The following is a 21,649-nucleotide window of genomic DNA, read 5'->3' on the forward strand; positions in this document are numbered from 1 at the left end:
TACTGCGCAGACGTAGTATAACGATAACCATAACGGAATTGCAAAATAAGAGGTGCAAAATCTCTCTATTGACACATGATGAAAAGTACGATATTCATTCCTTTGCGCCTTTATAATTTTGGTGATTGGTAGAAAAGGTTTAAATCAGTACAGCGGCGCCAAAAGCGTAATTTTTGAATTTTTGGTACTTACGGGGTATGGCTTCTAGGCCATCGATAAGTTTTAATTTATTTTCTGTTATGATTTATAGCATTTTTTTTTCTAATTTAAAATTTTATGCAAGTTCCCTATTGTTGAGCACTGTATTATGAAGTATGTAGGTCGAAAACACTACATAATCTGAAGCCAAATTTTCTTTACTGAACATATTTTACCATAGTAAAAGTCTGCACACTAAGAGTTTAAGCTACATAATGAAAGTCGATTTGACCCAATCACAAACAGATCTTGGAAGACCTAAAAGATCACATATGCCACAAAGTGAAATTTGTGAAGACAATAAAAATTAATAGAGGTTCCCAAGATGTACGAGGATTAATTGATTTTTAGTTAACCCAGAGAATTTCCGTGTATAAATCAGATATAATTAAAAAAAACTTAAACAGGGTGAGTTCTGCGGAAGTGTACTTAGTTCTACCTCGTATGAGACCCCTATGGGTGTAACAAAAGATAGAATACAGAGCGAGTTGTGAATTTTTACTGACATTTATATTCGTCATTAATTTTTAACGGTAAGTTCGATGTGTCATTACTTTGAAAAAAGTTAAACTACTACCACCTAATTAACTGATTTATTCAACCAAAGAAATATGACTTTTTTCTAATCTTTAATATCTAGCTTCATTGTAGCCAAACGCAACGCATTATACGTATTCTAGTATTCTGCACAACTGTCGTATGGCCCAACTTCTACAACAATAGTCTGGCAAATGTATTATATTTTTGCAAAATTTTGGAATGGGTTTTATTCGTGGAACAAGTTTGTTTTCAATACAGATTTTAGTCCTCTGTCGATAGTTTGTCATGATTTTTGATGTCAAATATATAGTGACGCAAGAATTTAACAGTTTAGAAATTGCCATTGAGTTTCCTGAAGCCCGTTTGGCGATTCACCACCTGGTATATACAGTCGATACTGTATATAATTATTATAGTAGTCCGTTTGGGATCAAATTATGATAACTTTATTACTAGTGGACCACGGAATGGGAGATATATTTTACGACATCGTTATGCAGGTATAATATTTTATAGCTCCTTTGTGTCAGTCAGCACTGCTCAACAAGTTTTCGATTTAATATTTTATTACAATAGTACGGATTATTTATACAGTGAATTTATTAGCAATCATGTTTTAATGATTTCTGTTTAATTTCTTGTTGTGATGTATATTTTATGTTTACCAAATAATGAGATTTGTGCCTTTACATCTCATTTTCGTAAGATATTTTGAAGGAACATATTTTAGAATAAATCACTCCTTAAAACGGACCTCAATTTCAGATGATGGCGTAATACGTTTTACGTTTCTTCACGTAGAGGTATCTCAATAACTCTATTCCAGATTTCTATGATGTGACTATAGCTATTTGTATAAGAAGGGAGCAAAGTGCTACTTTTCCTTCCGAAAATGAAGTTTACTGCACGACGCGTAGCGGAGGGCAGTAATCATTCAAGGGAGGAAAAGACATTTTACTCCCATGTTATACATATGATTTTTCCACCTTCCTCAAATAACAAGTCATTTTTTCATTTTTAAATAATTTATTTATGTAGCTAACTAACAAAATTTATTAGAGAACTGAAACTTACAGGTAGGTACAGTATAACTGTCAACTGTCAAATAAAAGTCAAATAAATAATGTAAACATTGTTAAATAAAAATAACAATTTACTGTTTTTTATCGTTCTGCAAAATACAGGGTATTCTATAAATAAACGTAAAAATGGATAGATACTTACGTAACAGAAAATAGAATATAATATAAGGCGTCAATAAGTTAGGTATTTCATCGATGACATACCATGACGTCACTTTTACTTTTACACCCTAGAGAGTAAATGTACTTTGTCTCCCTAGGGAGGAAAAGTATGACTTTGCAATGAGGCCAGAAAATGTATACTTTGGGTAGAGGTAGGTGGAAAAATAGTTTTAAGGTGTAGTATTTTGCGTTTGCGCATTGTTGTATATATCCTTCATTTCTTTAAATTAGTACTATGTTATAAGACAAAATACTTCCATAAAATACGTTTCGTAAATATTTTGAAGCTACTCTAGATCGTACCATTTCCTATAATTTACACCTTGAAATAAGTTTAATTATTGCTGGTTGCACCAACAAATGTTGTAGATATGGCCGCTTTAACTCTCACTTACATTGTACCATAATTTTCGATTTTTTTGGCAATAATCCACGTGGAAATCCACTGTGACAAGCTGAAAATTTACCTAGGATTTAATGATGGCATGCGTATATCGTAAGCTGAGCTTAAGGTACGTCTTAAGCTTAAGTTGGTGCAACCAGGCATAAAAGCTCTGTGGAACAAGCTAGAGATCTCTAGCTACTACCCTTCGATATTTATTTTTTATATAGGTATCTTCTGCTACTGAATATTTTGCTTCCGTCTAGTTAAACAGCCCTTACACACGGTAAGTCGATACTCAACGTAATAGCACTATGCTTATGGTAAATGGATCGTTCAAATGTATCCCACTCCAATAGATTCCCATCCTATCGGATATAGGCCCATCTGATATCCATAGAAAAAACAACTCTCTACATTCTTAGAAAAAAAAAAAAGAGATCTAAAACGAGATGTCTATTAACGTCCAAGTCCCTATTCGCGGGAAATTTTGAGATAAAAGATCACTGGGATAATAGATGGCTAGAGAGCATAGACCCAGATATTCATTGAGTACTTACTTGATCAGCTGGTCACAGGTTTTGGTATGAATGGGGTGACACGGTCTGAATTAAAAATTGAAACAGAATTAGGTTTGGGTGCACTAGATGTGCTGAACTCCTAGAGAAATGCAAGACTTTACCTCTGAATCATTTTCCGAGCATATCCAGGTCTATGGCGGCACTTTTTTGAAGCAGCATAAGAGACAGTAAACGTGATAGACACTCTTGATATCACGGCCTAGTATCCATTTATTTTAAGTTTAGTTTTATTTTTGTATTAGTACATGTTTTTATTTATATTGTAGCGTTCTTAAATAAAACTGACGCGACGCGCGACGGTTCGAATTTATATGAGACTATTTATTTAGACGTTTACAGGTGAAGATTATCTTATTAACTGCCCTAAACTAACAATATCGCTCTTTATATACATAAATGGGTTATTTCTAGAAAATTTTGAAAATATCCGTTCATCTCTAATCGTTGCACTACGACTTTCGTTCTTCTTCGCGTGCCATATCAGAACTATTTAGAAACTCCTACACCTCTACTGCCCTCTATTTTGCGTTTAAGGATCAGTTGTAATATTTTATATCGACTTCCCCTCACTATATGTCCCAGATAAGACATTTTTCGATGTTTAACAGTCTTTAGCAGTTGTCTATCTTTGTTGACCCTCCTTAGTACTTCTTCATTAGTTTTTTTTGCTGTCCAGGGTATCTTCAGCATCCGTCTATGAATCCACATTTCCGATGGTTCAATTCTTTTCATGATCGATACTTTTAGCGTCCACACTTCTGTGGGATGTGAGATCGGGATATGGGTCACGACTAAATACTAAAAATTTGCTTTTGTTTGAGTTTATTTTAATGCCCATTGTCTCTCCTACCTCATGAATACGATCAAGCAGAATTTGGAGACCTTCAATATTATCTGACAGAATTACTTTATCGTCTGGATATCTAATCACATTAAGTAGTTCCCCGTTGATTTTTATTTCTATATGGCTGTCTATCAAGTGCCTTTTTAAGTAAATGGTCCGAGTAAGCATTAAACAATGTTGGCCACAAAATGCAACCTTGTCTGACTGCTCGTTTTATGGATATTTTATCGGTGTAGTTATCTCCAATTTTTGCGATAGCAGTTTGAGTCCAGTGCAAATTTTTAATGACGCGAATATCCTTGTAATCTATTCCGATATTTTTCAGTATTTGCATTAATTTCACATGTTGTACTTTATCGAATGCCTTTTCGAAGTCCACGAAACATGCAAACACATCTTTTTTTTGGTCACGGCATTATGGTAATAGGATGTTAAGCGCAAAAAGTGCTTCCCTGGTTTCCATAGCATTTCTAAAAGCAAATTGGGCATCTTCGAGATCTTCTTCGCATTTGCGTCTAATTCTGTTGTGAAGTATTCTTGGGAAAATCTTAAGTGTGGCTCATAAGGCTAATTAATCGATATTCTGAGCATTTTCTCGCATTGTGTTTTTTAGTTATTGCGACAAAGTTGGATTTGAGCCATCTGCGGGAATTACTCCGGTGTTATATTGAATTAAAAAGCCTTACTACTACTTTTATGTTATCAACATCTATTAGTTACTGTGTTATCTAGTTCGTTACCGTATTTTATATTCTTCTTATTAGTCTGTTATATGCAAAATAAAATAAAAAATAGTTTATTGTGGGTTTATCAATGCACATTGTACTAACTTATTATTTTATTATTATTACTTATTCATTATTATCACTTATAAGAGTTATCTAAAAACATCATCTAAATAATATTTAGTAATATAAAAAAGACCAAAAATAAAATGTGCAATATTTTTGTCGTAAGTATAATTTAATCAATAGACAAACCAGTAATTATGTCCATGTGGTGAGACCGCTCCCGTCTAAAAAACATTTCTAATTCGGCTTCTCTGCGGACTCATATTCAAAAATGTTCTCTTTAACGCTTTTACCACACGGGCGATTTTTTACGGCTCCATAATTTACGGCGCCCAATGGTTTGACTAACTCCTACATCAATTTTAGATGAAATCATTTCATCTAAAATTGGTGGAGGAGGTAGTCAAACCAATGGGCGCCGTAAATTATCGCGCCGTAAAAAATCGCCCGTGTGGCCAAAGCCTAAACAAATCTGAAGGGTGCCCGACGGAATTTTTGGGGCAGAAATTGTTTAAAAACATTTTTAACAAATACATAAGATCAGCTTTTATTGCTCCAAAAAATATATTTTTAGGTTTTCTGGGTCATACTAAACAAGAAAGGTATCTTGTGATTTTTCTCAAAAATTGACAGTTTTCGAGTTACAGGCGATTTACTATCTAAAAAATGCGAAAATACGCATTTTCGAGGCTTAAAAACTTATATTTATTTAAATTAGTATTTTTAATGGTCCCAATAACTTGGATTAAAGTTTAAACATTCCTTTTCAAGGTTCCGAAGAGTGATCGGGTCTAACATGTCCATCCGATTCTTGGCCGGTGCGGCGCGCTCTATGTTCAAAAATCTTCTATTTTCCTGCGAAAAATATTTTTTCCGGATTTTTTGAGACATTCTAAATAAAATAAATTTTCTAACATTTTTCTCAAAAGTTACTAGTTTTAAAGTTATAAGCGATTTAAAATGCGAAAATATGTTTTATTGTCATTTTTCGGATTTTAAATCGCTTATAACTTTGAAACTATCAACTTTTGAGAAAAATCTCAAGAAACTTATTTTATTTAGAATGTCCCAAAGAATCTAGAAATATTTTTTGGAGGAAAATAGGAGATTTTTGAAAATAGTGCGCGCAGCACCGGCAAAGAAACCGGATGGACACGCATAATTAACAATTAAAAAACTACGGTCTAAATTGAAGTTAGACCCGATCACTCTTCGGAACCTTGAAAAGGAATGTTTAAACTTTCATTAAAGTTATTGGGACACTTAAAGATACTAATTTAAATATGAGGTTTTAAGCCTCGAAAATGAGTATTTTCGCATATTTTAGATTTTAAATCGCCTATAACTCGAAAACTGTCAATTTTTGAGAAAAATAACAAGATAGCTTTCTTGTTTAGAATGACCCAAAAAATCTGAAAATATTTTTTTGGAGCAATAAAAGGTGATTTTATGTATTTGTTTAAAAATATTGTTTAAACAATTTCTGTCCAAAAATTCCGTCCGGCACCCTTCAGATTTGTTTAAAGGGGACATTTTTGAATATGAATCCGCAGAGAAACCGAATTAGAAATGTTTTTCAGACGGGAGCGGTCTCACCACATGGACTATATACAATATGTAACGACCCAACTGTGATCGTTGAGTGCCAATTGGGTAACGCTAAAGTAACGTTAGGGAGTAACAACAGGTTTATATCGTGTCTAATTAAAGCAATTAAGCTGATGTTGGTTAATCAAGGTGCAGTAGTTGTATCAAGTTATCGTAGGTATATTCTCAATACACTTTTTTATGGATCTAGTTAATGAAAGCTTAAATAAACCTGCAGATAAAATACTTTTAAAAATACTTTTAAATAATGTACTTTTAAAATTAATCAATTAAATTAAAGTGTATATAATTTTAAAACTATTTGGAAAAATGTAACTTAAAACTAAACCACAGACTAATTTGTTGAATATTGTAACTAAAATAAAAAAAAATATCTTATTATTAATTAAAACATTCTTATTCTTTAGTTAAATTAACAATTGAAGACCTAAGTGGAAGAAGGTTAGTTGCAAAGCCTACCTTTTGAGAATGAAACTACTGTAGATGATATTACTACTACTAGCCAACAACCAGAACCGTCGGAAGAAACGACTAGTACTCAAGCAAGTTCAACTGCTGGTGCCAGTGAGTCTATCGACGATAATAACACCACTGATGATAACGGCAATGAAACTACAGTAGATTTTTTCACTAGCACTAGCCAAGAACCAGAACCGTCGGCTGAAACGACTAGTACTCAAGCAAGTTCAACTGCTGGTGCCAGTGAGACTGCCGAGGATAATACCACCACTGATGATCACGGCAATGGAACTACAGTAGATGCTATTACTAGCACTAGCCAAGAACCAGTACCGTCGGCTGAAACAATTAGTACTCAAGCAAGTTCAACTGCTGGTGCTAGTGATACTACCGACGATAATACCACCACTGATGATTAAAGTTTGTATTCCTCTACTTTTACCTTGAAAATATTGTTTGTGTTATTTGGCTTTAATTATATTGGTATAATCATTCCGTTAGATATAGTGTTGATAATTTGTTTTTATTTTTAATATTTTTTCTAAAAATAAATAAAAACTGAACAAACCGCGTGCTTCCATTAAATTTTAGTTTGTATAACTATCATTTATCTAAGCGGATGTTTCATAAAATAATCCTCTATAATTAGTTTTACAGAAATTTATGTATTTGAACATAAAATAATCTTTTTCATGTGCCGTGATCGATTATCGAGCGTTGGCTATCAAATTGGCTATAGTAATTTTGTTGACGACAGCTCGGAAAAGGGATGCAGAGGATCTGTTAAACCATTCTCTCAGGTTTTTAGGTCACGACGTCCTTCTTCGACCTGGCCTTCTTCTTCCGTCTACCTTGCCTTGTATTATTAAATGGAGTATATTATTAGATATCTTACTGGGTGTCGCCTAACATGGCCAAAATATTCAAGTTAGCGATTTTTAACTGTTCTAACGACTTCGGTAACTTTTCCCATCAGATGCAAAACAACTTCTTTACGAACTAGTAACAAAACATGTAACAAAATGATACAGCTACCATAATATAGACCTTAAAAAGCACCTAATATTAACGTTTATGGAGAAGATAATGTTCTAGAATCAAGGTTATCTGATCCAGAAAATGCTCAACTTTGGATTGTCTCAAAACACCTGTATTACCCTTTAGTCTTTGTATGGAAATTATTCCATTAAGAGCTGGAGTTTCATTTAATTTTAGAAAAATATTCACTTTCTGGAAGGGGAACTCATGTTCAGTTGGTTTGTAGCACTAAGAGCCATATTCTTCTATTCATATCCATTTTATACTGTTCCTTAAAGTACTTTGTTTTTTATTATACCTTTCTTTATATTGTAGAGTTTCATGATCTGCTCAAGAGATCCACTTTCTTTGAAATCTAGTGTCATGGGCCTATAATTTTGTTTTTCCTACATAAATTTGAGATAATATATCTGGACTCAACACGAAAGCAAATATTTTGGTGTTTGCGTAACTATTTTTCTATGCTCTCAAAATCCTTATACGAGTGTGTGGCCTACTTTTGGGAATTTATAGTAAATTACTTTAATGACTGATTTCTCCACTTACCTCGACACCGTAACGTACAAGAGGATGGCTTAAGTAAGTAAGTAAAGTAAGTACTTTAAATAGGTCGTTTGAAATGACGAAAAAACTGGACATAGAAGTCGGAAAGATAGGCCTTAATATCAATTACAGCAAGAAAAAAATCATAAAAAATGAGGACATCACATTGAGGATATGACAAGATGAAATAGAACAAGTTCACGATTATAATAATATATATCTTGGTAAAATTATAAAACTTAATAAGGAAAACCGAACAGCAGAGATCAAAAGACAAGTTAGACTGGCATGGGCGGCATTTGGCAAAATAAGCTACATCCTCAAAAATAAAACATATCCACAACATCTTAAGACCAAGATAATCAAGAAGAAGTTGCAAAATGGAAATGGAGATTTACCGGACACTCTATAAGACAAAAAGAAGACCGATGGAACAAAATTCTCATAAATTGGATACCGTGGGAATATAAACGAAGCAGAGAAATTCAAGAGAATGATGTCAAGAAGCACGTGGGCTCTAGGTGGATAACTGTAGCGACAGGCAGAGAAGAATGGAAAAGGATTGGGAAGGCTTATGACCAAAGATGGACCGAAGAAGACTAATTAGATAGATAGGTTTTTTTGAATGAAGTTCTGGTATAAGCAGACTAAAAGAAAATTTTTTATTCGCCTGCATACGAATCCGACCATATGACAAAATGATCTTTATTTTGTACAGTTGCTTCCAATTCTATAACCATAATGAGACAGCTAAATATCCCAGAACTGCTTCTTTCCGCCTTATAGAATAGAATACCATCCGCCTAATAGAATCCGTTCAAGAATAAAATACGGTCTTATTTATATTGTTTTAACACGCCAAAACTAACAACTGGTCAAACCAGTTTTGAACAGCTGACTAGTGGATGAAGGTGGTATGTCACAGATATTCAGCACTCATGAGTGGAATATGGTGGTGTGTACATATATCAGTTTCATACCTCCTTCTTCCACTGAAGAATCGTATCTTTTATCTTACATACCACCTTCATCCACCAGAATATCTCCTATTAAGCTTTTTAGGGGTACAGTATAAATCGAACAAGGTTGTAACTCATTGTTAGCGATTTTACAGGAGAGGCAAAAAACAAAAATATGAATTTTTAAAAATTTGTAGCGAAATGATCAGACTCTTTTACACTAATGCGATATGATATTTATAACGTAATATGGGATTACTGTGAGATGTATGATTTTTAATTTTATTTACTATTGAAAATCTTGAGTTTGATTGAGATACAACCTTGAGATTAAACATGATAATTCGTAGAAAAAGGTTGTAACTAGCCAACGATTTTACAGTCTACGTGTTAATTATTTTTCCTGTTTTACTATGAAAAAGGTTGTATGTTTTAAGTTATTGGCAATACAGATAGAACAAAATTAGTTTTTATGGCACATTTAAACAAAATATCAACTCAGAATTTTTACAATTTTAATTGGAAATTATAAATTTTACAATAATAATAATATCCTATCACTATGAAAAAGACATGCTATAAAATATCTCAAATTTTTCGCATTTTTATTGCGTATCTGTAATTTTAGACCATTTATTTTATTACTTTACTATTTTATTATTAATATCTACTTCAAAATTAACATGTGTGTACTTAAATAGGTCAAAATTTAGAATTTGCTTCTGATTTATTTCAGTTACGGGTTAAGGCTTCCCTGATGCTTTGGCACATCGTATCATGGTTATCCATTGGTCTGTAGCATATACGACTTAATGTTTTTCCGTTTTTCTATAAGGGTATAAATTGAATCACCCTCGTTGTGTGAATGTGCTATTTCAAAAAATACATTGTGTAATGTTAATATTAAACTTTTTCACTACATAGAAGAACGCAGAAAAATTATTTTGTATGTATTTTGTCTACTGCAACTATCAAAAAGAAAAAAAAGTCCGTAAATCCTTTTTTATTTTCATTTCGATAAATTGATTTATGAGATGCATCATATGTATGACTACTTTATAAATTAAACATACGTGCAACAAAGTTGTAGTTCATTTAAAAACCTTCTTAATAGTCAAGTATAAAGAAAGTAAATATATAACATAGGGCAGTGGTGCTCAGACTTATACTGCGTGGGATCTACCACATAAACTGCAAGCGTTCAGCGATCGACTGCTAGTAAAAAAAAATTTGAAAATAAAAAAAATTTATTGCACATTTCTATTTAATAAAAAGTTGTAACTACAGGGAGTTGTAATTAAGGTCATGTTTTTCATCTGAATTTTATTTGTATGTTGATCCATGATCTATCCCAAGTTTTTCTAATGATGGTAAGTAATTACCGAGGACCAAACGCAAGCATGATGAGAGATGTTCGTAAGTAAGCCTATGACGCTACTTTGATTTCACTACCTTCATTTGGAACATTGCAGGGTCACAGAAGTACGTTGATCCAAAATGTAAGCTCCAGAGCTACTTGCTTCAAAGATGAACAGGTGTCAGACTATATGAAAGACCAACATGTCGTATTGGTCGCTCTGAACTTACGGTTTACATGCGAAATTATTTTCAGTACCTCAGTTTGGGCGGAAATGATCTCCATGTTGAAAGTAATGAATATTTCTGTAGTAATTTTTTCTACGTCTTCACAAGAAAATGGATTAGACACGACTGTTACAATATCTGTCAGTTTTTTAAAATCAGCGAAGCGTCTTTTAAACTCGCTATGTGCTTGCAGCTCCGTCTCGTAATAAACATAATTCAAATAATTCAAATGAGCGGTTACCCTTTTTTTTTCAACGATGGAAAGTTGTTTAAATCCTTTATGTTCATTTGATTAATCAATGTTTTTTCTGTATTTGTATTTTTTCCGTGAATCGCGATCGCCTTCAAAATCTTTGGCGATCGACCGGTCGATCGCGATCGACCCTTTGAGCACCACTGACATAGGGAGTATCCAGTGTGACTGCCTTTTTCAAGCTAAATTAGCACACGTAAGTTAAAATACAACTTTTTTCAATGGAGTATTAGCCAAACTATTGAGAATTATACTGTTTCGTTTATATTGACGTGTGCGCAATTTTTTGCTGAATTCGCCTGTGTTAAAATCTGAAAATATATCTAACTTGAGTTACAACCTTGTTCGATGGGGGTGTCGATATAATAGTGAAGTTACATACCACCTTCATTCACTAGAGAACTCAAAATTGTATATAATGTGACATACGCCTTTTAGTCCTGTCGCCAGGGGGGGTACAACGGCCTCCTGTATTCAGATGGACTTACCCAAGTTTTTTTATGTATTTTGACCTGTAGAACACGAATTTTTTGGGTAACAGTTGATCCGGATGTCGATAAGATTGTTATAAACCAAGAAGTTGAGGAATCACATAACAGCGATTTCTCGCAAAACAAAACATTTTTTTGTATTTTTTGGGTCATTCTAACCAAAAAATGTTCCTACAAGTTTTTTCGTACGATGCATAGTTTTCGAGATAAACGCGGTTGAACTTTCAAAAAATGGAAAAATTGCAATTTTTGAACCCGAAAAACTTTTGATTAAAAAATAAAATAGCAATTCTGCTTACCGCATTTGAAAGTTCAAGTCAAATTATATCGGTTTTAATTATTTGTATGGCCAAAAATATATTATTTTATTGTTAAAACAAAGCTATAAACACCTAGTGCTTGAGTGATGTTTCAATGATTTCTCATTTAAAATCGAACGAGTACGTAGAGGAGATAAAAGTGCAAGCGGGGCTATTTGTAAGTAGCATGCATTAAAACGCATGTATTAGTCACGGGAAACAGTATGTGTTTATAGCTTTTTTTAACAATCAAAAAATAAATTTTTAGCACTGCAAATATTGAAAACAGATATAATTTGACTTAAACTTTTAAAGGCGGTAAGCAGGATTGCTATTTTATTTTTTGTTCAAACGTTATTCGGGTTCAAAAATTGCAATTTTTCCATTTTTTGAAAGTTCAACCGCGTTTATCTCGAAAACTATGCATCGTACGAAAAAACTTGTAGGAACATTTTTTGGTTAGAATGACCCAAAAAATACAAAAAAATGTTTTGTTTTGCGAGAAATCGCTGTTATGTAATTCCTCAACTTCTTTGTTTATAACAATCTTATCGACATCCGGATCAACTGTTACCCAAAAAATTCGTGTTCTACGGGTCAAAATACATAAAAAAAACTTGGGTAAGTCCATCTGAATTAAGAAGGCCGTTGTACCCCCCCTGGCGACAGGACTATTTCTTTTACTTAGGCCTTTAATTCTTCTGATGAAAAAATTAAAAGTCTTTTGATTTCCTGATATAACAAAACTTATCATTTGATAAAATATTATATAGCGTTATACAGTGCATCCACAAAGTAACGCATAAATTTATTATTTCGTAAACTGGTGACTTTAACGAAAAATCCCGAAACAGGTATATTTTTATTTTTAAATTACAATTTTTTGAAAGATATATCATACTAGTGACGTCATCCATTTGGGCTTGATGACGTAATCGGTAATTTTTTTAAATGAGAATAGTCAGAAATATAAACATTAATATAAATACTTATACAAAGTGTTCAAAAAATAATAATTAAATTAATTGAGAAAAAAAGAAAAATGAGTGCAATTTATTTAATTTAAAATACGTTTTACTGTTGTCAGAAAACAGAAAAACATGTTTATTTGACAAATAAATATTTCTTTTCGCTTAAATTCAATGTTAAAGCTGCCACCCACCTGCCCCTTGGCATATTGAACATTTGGTTTAAGCGAAAATCAATGTTTATTTTTTAAATAAAACATTTTTATGTTTTCTGAGAGCAGTAAAATGTATTTTAGACCAGGACTAATGTGTAAAAAAACGTGTATTTTTGGATGTGAGAGGTGGCATTCGGATTTTTGCATATAAAGTTAGGTGACACCGTCAGTAATAATAATTGACTTATGGTCCTACTCAAGTATGCCCGGAACATTAATAAAAAAATTTAAATATTTAAAAATTTCGAAAAACATCGATTTTTTCTGTTTTCTTTGCTTATAACTTTAAAACGGTTAGTTTTGGAACAAAGTCGTAGAGAAATGAAATAAAGATAATTGAATTTTGTATGATATGCGACTAGTCAAAAATGTCTTAATGTATTACCTTTTCTGCAATATAGCAAAATAAGAGGGCAAAGTACGCCTGTTGTTATTCAATGTTTCTTAACCACTTTAGTGGCTCTTAGAACCTTAGTAATTCGCTTAGAAAATTCTTATAACTTACTTAAATTGTCTACCAAATTTCATTGAAATCGACCTTATAGATTTTGCATAATAAATTAGCAATATAAATGTTTTTAAAAAAGTTCAAATTTTTTAAAATCTTTCTGAACAAAAAGTAGACTATTTAGAAGTTGTCTAATTTTTTTACATATACCTATATATATGTACTCTACCTATCTAATACACTTTACAGAATTAAAATCTGATTATTTAAGGGGCCTCAGCAATGTTTTCAAATTATAAACATTTTTTTGGCTTATAAATTAATAGCTTTGTTTAATAATAAAAAAATTAATTTTTAGCAATGCAAGTAATTAAAACCGGTATAAGTTGACTTAAACTTTCAAATGCTGTCAGCAGAATTGCTATTTTATATTTTATTCAAAATTATTCTCGTTCAAAAATTGCAATTTTTCGATTTTTTGAATGTTCCACCGCGTTTATCTCGAGAACTATGCATTCTACGAAAAAACTTATAACAACATTTTTTGCTTAAAATTACCCAAGAAATACAAAAAGATGTTTTATTTGGCGAAAAATCGATGTTATGTAATTCCCCAAGTTCTTTGTTTATAACAATCTTATCGACATCCGGATCAACTGTTACCCAAAAAATTCGTGTTCTACGGGTCAAAATACATAAAAAAAACTTGGGTAAGTCCATCTAAATAAAGAAGCCCGTAGCACTCCTCCTGGACACAGCACTAATTTGTTTATAAGCCAAAAAATTGTTTATAATTTTAAAACATTGCTGAGGCTGCTAAAATAATCCGATTTCAATTCTGTAAAGTGCATTAGATAGGTGGAGTGCTTCTTTATATGTAAAAAAATGACAAATCTTTGTATGTTCTAGTTTTTGTTGTGCAAGATTTTAAAAATTTTAATTTTTTACAAAAATTTTAGATTGCGGAATTATTATGCAACATCTAGTAAGTCAATTTTAATGAAATTTGGTGGACAGTTTTAGCACATTACAAAAATTCTCTAAGCGAATCAGGAAGGTTCCAAGTGTAACCTAAGTGATGAAAAAACATTGAATAAGGACAGGCTTGTTTTGCCCCCTTATTTTATATTTATTGCTATTTTGCAGCAAGAGTTAAGACATTTTTAACCAATCGTATCTGATAGAAAATTTAGATATCTTTGTTTTGTTCCTATACGACTTTGTTCCAAAGTAAATCGTTTTAAAGTTATACGCCAAGAAAATAGAAAAAAAACGAAATTTTTTGAAATTTTTAAATAATTTATTTTTTTTATTAATGTTCCGGGCATATTTGAGAAGGAGCATTAGTCAATTATTATTAATGAAGTTATCACCTAACTTTATCCGCAAAAATCCGAATACCACCTCTCACATCCAGCTAAAAACAGATCCTTCCTTTTCTCTTTAGAATTAAACAAAATTACATTCATCTTTTTGTGTCAATTAATTTAATTAAAAAAATATTTTGTGGACCTCCTGTATAAATAATTTTGTTAATATTTATATTCGTGAATAGAGAATTAAATACCCTTTTAAATGAGCACTTACATGACCCCTACTTCTACCTTCTCATTTCAAAAAATCATCGATTACATCATCACGCCCAGATGTATGATGTCTCCCTAGTATGATACACATATATGCCAAAAAATCATAATATAAAAATCGAAATGTTTCGGGATGTTTCCTTTTAAAGTCGCCGGTTTACGAAATAATGAATTTATGCGTTACTTTATGGACGCATTGAATTTGTATTTTAACCTTTAACTACACGCGCTGGCGTATTTTGTACGCCAGATATAGGAGTTCTACTGCAAATATATTTAAAAATTTAATTTTTGACCTTGTCTAACTATCTAACTAAAAATAGGGTATGCAGTTTAATATAAACATATTATTCAATGTCACATGTAGGCCAAAATCAACTAAAATAATACAACACTCTGTGTGATTACATGATAACAATGAAAATTTTATTATTGACAGTATCATGTCTAAGTATATTGCCGGTGTTGGTGATGTGTTGTACATAATATGTAACCACGACATATTTACTTAATTCTAATTTTTAAAGCTTGCAAATTAGGAAATCTTTAAATATTTAACAAATGAAGGGAGATAGGTATAGGAAACCCTAATAAGAATTGAAAGCTAAATAAATTGTCTATGCGATAGGCTAGTAAGATACAGGGTGTTCTATTTAAAATAAGTAAGTTATTGCAGCTTGAATTTGTTAATAGAAAAATCTAATATTTTGACCACCCTGTAAAAAGATAGGTGTAGGAAACCCTAATACAAATTGAAAGATAAGTATATTTTCTACGCGATAGACTAGTAAGATACAGGGTGTTCCATTTAAATTAAGTATGTTATTACAGCTTGAATTTGTTAATAGAACAATCTCATATTTTGACCACCCTGTAAGAAATTTTGTTGCAGTAAGCATCTGTTTAAGTATGCTAAATAGTCTATTATTAAGATCCAAGAAGGAATTTGTTACTGATTGATTCTTAGATTCGTAGATATTTATTTTTTTCTAAAACCTTACATTTTCATAAAAATCGAAATAAATCAAAACACCCTGTATTTAGGTATAGGGAACCCTTATAAAAGTATAGCTTATTTTTTAAGGTCAATTCAGTAATGCCATCAGATATAGGGCATTCCATAAGAAAAAATATAACTTTGATTTACCACTCTTTTTTGGAGCACCCTGTATAATTCACATTATTTTTAGATTGTAGTAATAATGGCCCTGTATATTACTGTGAAGAATTTTTTTTAAAATATCAAGTGGTTTTCCGTACAGACACCGAGGCGAATAAGATGAACCACCCTGTATAAAAATATTAGATGACTTATTAATTAAATATAGAAATTTGTTTTAAATTCCTATTTAAATTCGTATTGTGAGATTTTTTCTCAAGCAAGCAAGCAATTTGATTTAACCCGACCTGTGGGATTTGTTCACCCTCTCGAAGGAGTACATTCGGGTGTAACAAGTCATTGGGGCGAGGTGTTTTGACCCGAGTTATACAGGGATCACCCCACCTCGCTCCAATGCCCCAGGCCATCCCTTTCCCCCCCATAGCACGCTGATGCGCGATGGAGGCACAACTATCGTAGCCAAATGCTCTTCACAATGGAACCCTGGGTAATAAGATTCCACTGTGGTATCCTAATCGAATGCAAAAAACTAGGCCCAGCGTGATGCGCTCTATGCCTTTATCTTCTTAATAACTTATCCGCGGTACTAAAAATTGCTTGCTTGGGCCCCGAGTCATCGTGCCGAGCCCCACTGAGCCCTGTTGGGCCCTGCTGGGCCCCGCCCGATGACTCGATGCTCTAATTTTTTTGTGTTTTTGGTTTTTTTTAATTTTTTTGGGGGCTTTCGCCATTTTTTTTTTTTTATTTTATATGAATTTTTTTTGGGGGCTTAAGGCCCTTCTAATTTTCTAATATTTGCTTACCTTGGAGGTGGTCGTGGTACTTGGACTTCGTGGGTAACGCTATCTTCGGCACTTGTTTCGAGCTACGAACACACTACTATCACTTATCACTTTTAGTTTATCCTATAATTTGTTGTTTCGGGCGTCTGTGCTTCCATCGGTGGAACTCGTCGTATCTTAGCGTCTCTCGCAGTATGTAATTTGGGTGATGTTCTAATTCTGCGAATTTGACCCTTGCCTTGTCTGTCATGGTTTCTGTGACTCTCACCTGTTGGAGTTCTCTGAACAGGAATCTTTCAGCTACATATCTTGGGACTCTGACGGCCTCCCTCAAGCTGTTGTTATGGACTGCTTGGATCTTCTTCTTGTGTGTATTACATACGTGTCCCCATGCGAGAGACGCATAAGTTAATACCGGTAGGATTATACTATTTATCAATCTTAACCTTGTTTTGAGTGTTAGTTTACTTTTTCTGCCTGTGAGTCCTCTTAGATTCGCTCTTGCTATGTTGGCCTTCTGGACTGTGGCTTCTACGTGTTTTTGGAAGGTTAATCCTTTATCCATAATGACTCCTAGGTATTTGGCTTCGTTTTTCCACTCGATGGGCCTGTTCTGCACCCTCAATTGTTCCTCTGGCTGCTGTCTCCCTTTCTTGTATAGAACCGCTTGTGTTTTCTCTGAATTTATGGCTATCTTCCATTTGATACACCATGCTTCAATTTCTTCTAGTGCAGTTTGTAGGTTGGTCACTGCTATATCTGCGTTTCTATGCTTGGCCGCTATTGCTGTATCGTCGGCGTAGAGGCTCATGAGGGTACCTGGTGTTCTAGGTACATCTGCGGTGTATATCGTGTACAGCAGGGGTGACAAGACCGCTCCCTGTGGTACTCCAGCCTCCGGGATTCCGAGTTCGGACAGGACTTGTCCTATCCGAATCCTGAACCTCCGGCCGCCCAAGTACGACGAGATTAGCCTCGTCATCGCTCCGCTGTACCCGTAATCCCGCATTTTGAATAGGAGCCCCTTGTGCCAGACTCTGTCGAATGCCTTGCTTACATCCAGGAACGCTGCTCCAGTGTACTGCTTATCATTGAAACCGGCTGCTATGTACTCGGTTAGCCTGAGGACTTGTAGTTCGCTGGAGTGCTCTGCTCTAAATCCGAATTGAGCCTCTGGGATGATATTTAGTCGGGTTGTTTCCGCTTGCAGTCTGCTGAGGATGACTCTTTCCACTATCTTGCTGATCGCTGGAAGTAAGCTGATTGGCCTGTAGTTCTGTGGGAATGTGTGATTCTTGCCAGGTTTTGGAATCATGATGACACGGGCCTCTTTCCATCTGTTTGGGAATGTCTTGAATCTTAATATTGCGTTTATAATATTTGTGAAATACACTATAGCTTTTCTGGGCAAATATTTTAGGGCTCTGTTGGTTATTTCGTCGAGGCCAGGCGCTTTTCTCGGTGAACTATTTTTGATATGTTCATTGATTTCTTCCGGTGATGTTGGGGGGATGAAGTCCTCTGGGTCTTCTGGTCCTTCTTCTTGTTCTTCGACTTCTTCCAGGAAGTCGTCGTCTTCATCTTGGTGGAAGTTCAGTCTGCATTCATCTTCGAGTGTAGTCCTCATTGCCTCTGCTTTGTCTTCTATGGTGTATACCATGCCGTATCTTCCATGTAGTGGGGGGATGGGTTTCCTGTCGCTTCTCAACATTTTCTGGAGCTTCCAGACATTTCTCATGTTTGAGTCTTGTTCTTCCATCTCTTGTACAAAGTTGTCCCATTTTTCGCTACGGTGGAGTTTTAGGGCCGTTTGGACCTCCCTATTTAAAGTATTTGCCCAGGATTTATCTACTCTGTTTCTTGTTCTTTTTGCTGTTTTCTTTGCTCTATTTTTTTCCCTTATCAACTCTTGTGTTTCTTGTGGTATGTCTTTGAACCTTCCCATGAATATCTCGACATCTTCCTCTGTTGTGCTGTTTCTAATTGCCTCTTGGATGATATTTTCGAACTCTAGGACTTTTCCTTCTATTTCTTCTGGATTGTTTATTACTGGCACTATGTTTATTCCTTCACTTACTAACCTTTTGTAGTTAGTCCACTTTATTTTCTTTTTTGTTCTTTTTGGCGGGTTTGTCTCTTCCCATGTTCCGATTTCTAATAGGATGGGGTGGTGGTCAGTTGATCCTTCGTCCAGCGTGATTAATTCTGATTGCAGTCCTAGGTTTTTGGCTACAACTAAGTCGATGTGTGTCGGAAGTGCGTTTCCTGGGTAGTGGGTAGGTTCTTCTGGGCCCATTGCTATTGTGTCTTCGTTATTTTCTATGTATCTGTTTAGTAGTCGTCCATTCCTGTTCGTAGCTCTGTCGTTCCAGTTGGGGGATCTTGCATTCAGGTCTCCTATTATGATGGATGGTTCGGCGATGTTTAGGAACGCATCTAGGTCATCGTCCATTAAAGGGTCTTGTGGTCTTACGTAGGCTGATGTGATCCTTATTGCGCCTTGCCTCATGTTAACTTCTATTGTTGTGGCTTCCATGTTGACCAGTGGTGGAGTAGTGTAACTGGTGTGTCTAATACCCTTCTTTACTAGGATGGCCGTTCCTCCTGATCTTCTAGTGAGGTCGTTCCTATATACGTCGTATCCAGGAAACTTTAGGTTGAAGTTGTTGGTCAGTTTTGTTTCCTGAATTGCTACGATGTCCATCTCGTATCTGTTGGCGAGTTCATCTAGTATGTTCTGATTTGTGGTTATGCCGCCCGGGTTCCAGGAGCCTATCCTCAAGTATCCCCTCTCTGCCATTAGTTCTGTGCCTGCCTGGTGCTGAGTATCACCTCTTGGACTACCTTAGTCACGATGTTTGTGACCATCCTGACTAGGTACTCTTCGTCTGGGAGGGTTGGTCGGTTGGACGGTGTGTTGTTCTGCGCTGGTTGGTCTCCCTGCGTGGCTTGCGCGTAGGATACCCCGGTTGCCTGCTGTCTTCGGTTTGGTGGTGGTCGCTGTTGTGACCTCTGTGGTGGAGGCCTCCCCCAGGTTGGGCACCTAGGACATCCTCTGTAGTTGGCTGGGTGGCTCCCATTGCAGTTGGCACACGTTGCCTTGACTTCTCTGGCTCTCTGGCACTGCTTTGAGTGGTGTTCTTCGCCGCACTTCACACATCTCGGGTCCTTGTGACACGAGTTCTGGGCGTGATGGTACCCTTGGCAGTTGAAGCACTGCGTCGGTCCTGCTGCCTTGTGTAGGTCCTCTACCACAACTTTCATGTGGCACAGGTTCGTTACCCGCTTTGCTTTTTCCACGTCTTCCTGATCCAGTGTCATGACAAACATGGGTAGTGGCCTCCTTTTCCCTACTCTCGTAGACATGTTACGTGCTGTGTGGCAGGTTATTCCATATTGGTTTGCCATGTCTTCTTGGATTGCCTTCTCGGTGGTATTCGTGGGCAATCCTCGTAACACTAATTTTGGTTTCCTGTCTTCGTCGAGTGGAAAGGCTATCCATTGTAGCCTCTTTTTCTCTTTGGCGGCGTATGCTTCTGCATATTCCTCCACTATCCTTGTCATCTTTCTGTAGTCATCCGGGCTTTTAGCCTGGATGAGCGTCTCTCTGCCACTTCTGGAGATTTTGTTTGTGGTGATGATGCCTTTGCCCTGGGCTATGGTAAGAATAGCCCCTGTCTCGCTGACACTCTGTAACTTAATTACAGGCGGTTTTCTGTATGGTGTTACCTGGTTTTCAGGTAACACGGCTTCTTCGGCGTCTTCTTCGTTTTGGTTTGTTTCCATTGACACTGTATCAGTTTGACTGGAAGCGGCAAGCGCGTCCCTATCTGTGCTCTTGGATGGAACTGGTTCTTCGGGGAGGGGTAGCTGTACCTGGGGAGCTAGTTTCATGGCTTTTTCTTGGTTGGACGTCCATGTGGCGTCTTCCTCGTCGGTTAGTGTCACCAGGGGTGGAAACTCTTCCTTTCTCTTTTTCCTCTGTTGGGTGGACGCCTCCTTCGTCGAGGTGGTAGCCTTCTGGCTGGGTGGTCGAGTCTGCTCGGTGGTCATCTTTTTGGTGGCAGGCTGCTCTACTGGTGGTTTTTTGTCCGTCTTTTCGGGGTTTTTCTTCTCCGGTTTCTTTGCGAGTTGTTTCTGGAGAGCTATCAACTCGTCGAATCTGGCATCCATCTTTTCGCTCATTCGTCGAATCTCCGTATTCAGCTCTTTGATCTCTGCCTTCTGTTGTGCGATCACCTCTTCATATTTTTTGTTGTTTGCATCAACGTTTGCTGCAAATTCTTTCATCAGGGTTCTGAGTCGGTTGATTTCTTCGTTGGCCCTTGTCAGCTCGTCTTCGCTGGCGGCATCCTCTTCAACCCGCTGACGTTTGGTAGTGCCCCCGCCTTCGGCGCCTGGGACGTCTTCGTCCATGTCCTCGACTTCCTGGGTGGCCTCGATGTTCTGGGAATCCTCGACTTCCTGGGTGGCTTCGGTGACGTTCTCGGTGGTCTCGACGTTCTGCGTGGAGTCCTTGCCTTTTGACTTCTTTTTCTTTTTTCTTGTTCTACGATTTTGGATCGTAAAACCGTCTTTTCCATCTTCCTGGTCGCTCGAGTGGTCATCGCTGCTCTCTTCAGGGTGCTGTAACAGGAGGGACTCTTTAGAGTCTGCATATCTTGGCGGGGAAAGCGCCTTGGATCTGGGGGGTGACCGAGATCTGACTCGTGTCAT

The 21,649-nt window shown here is 35.7% G+C and overlaps 2 protein-coding genes across 2 annotated transcripts; one reads left to right on the forward strand and one right to left on the reverse strand.

The window, feature by feature from the left end:
• The first annotated feature begins 2,462 nt into the window (after positions 1-2,462).
• Positions 2,463-7,066, forward strand: LOC126883810 (uncharacterized). Its single transcript, XM_050649480.1, has 2 exons — positions 2,463-2,478; positions 6,672-7,066. Exons 1-2 carry the CDS (start codon positions 2,463-2,465, stop codon positions 7,064-7,066), a joined length of 411 nt encoding a protein of 136 aa, XP_050505437.1.
• Positions 7,067-15,332: 8,266 nt separating this feature from the next.
• Positions 15,333-21,649, reverse strand: LOC126883811 (uncharacterized). Its single transcript, XM_050649481.1, has 2 exons — positions 21,011-21,649; positions 15,333-15,344 (listed from the first exon to the last, which is right to left on the reverse strand). The coding sequence occupies exons 1-2, from the start codon at positions 21,647-21,649 to the stop codon at positions 15,333-15,335; spliced, it is 651 nt and encodes a 216-aa protein (XP_050505438.1).

This window comes from Diabrotica virgifera, chromosome 4, assembly GCF_917563875.1.
Source record: "Diabrotica virgifera virgifera chromosome 4, PGI_DIABVI_V3a".
Classification (NCBI taxonomy): domain Eukaryota; kingdom Metazoa; phylum Arthropoda; class Insecta; order Coleoptera; family Chrysomelidae; genus Diabrotica; species Diabrotica virgifera.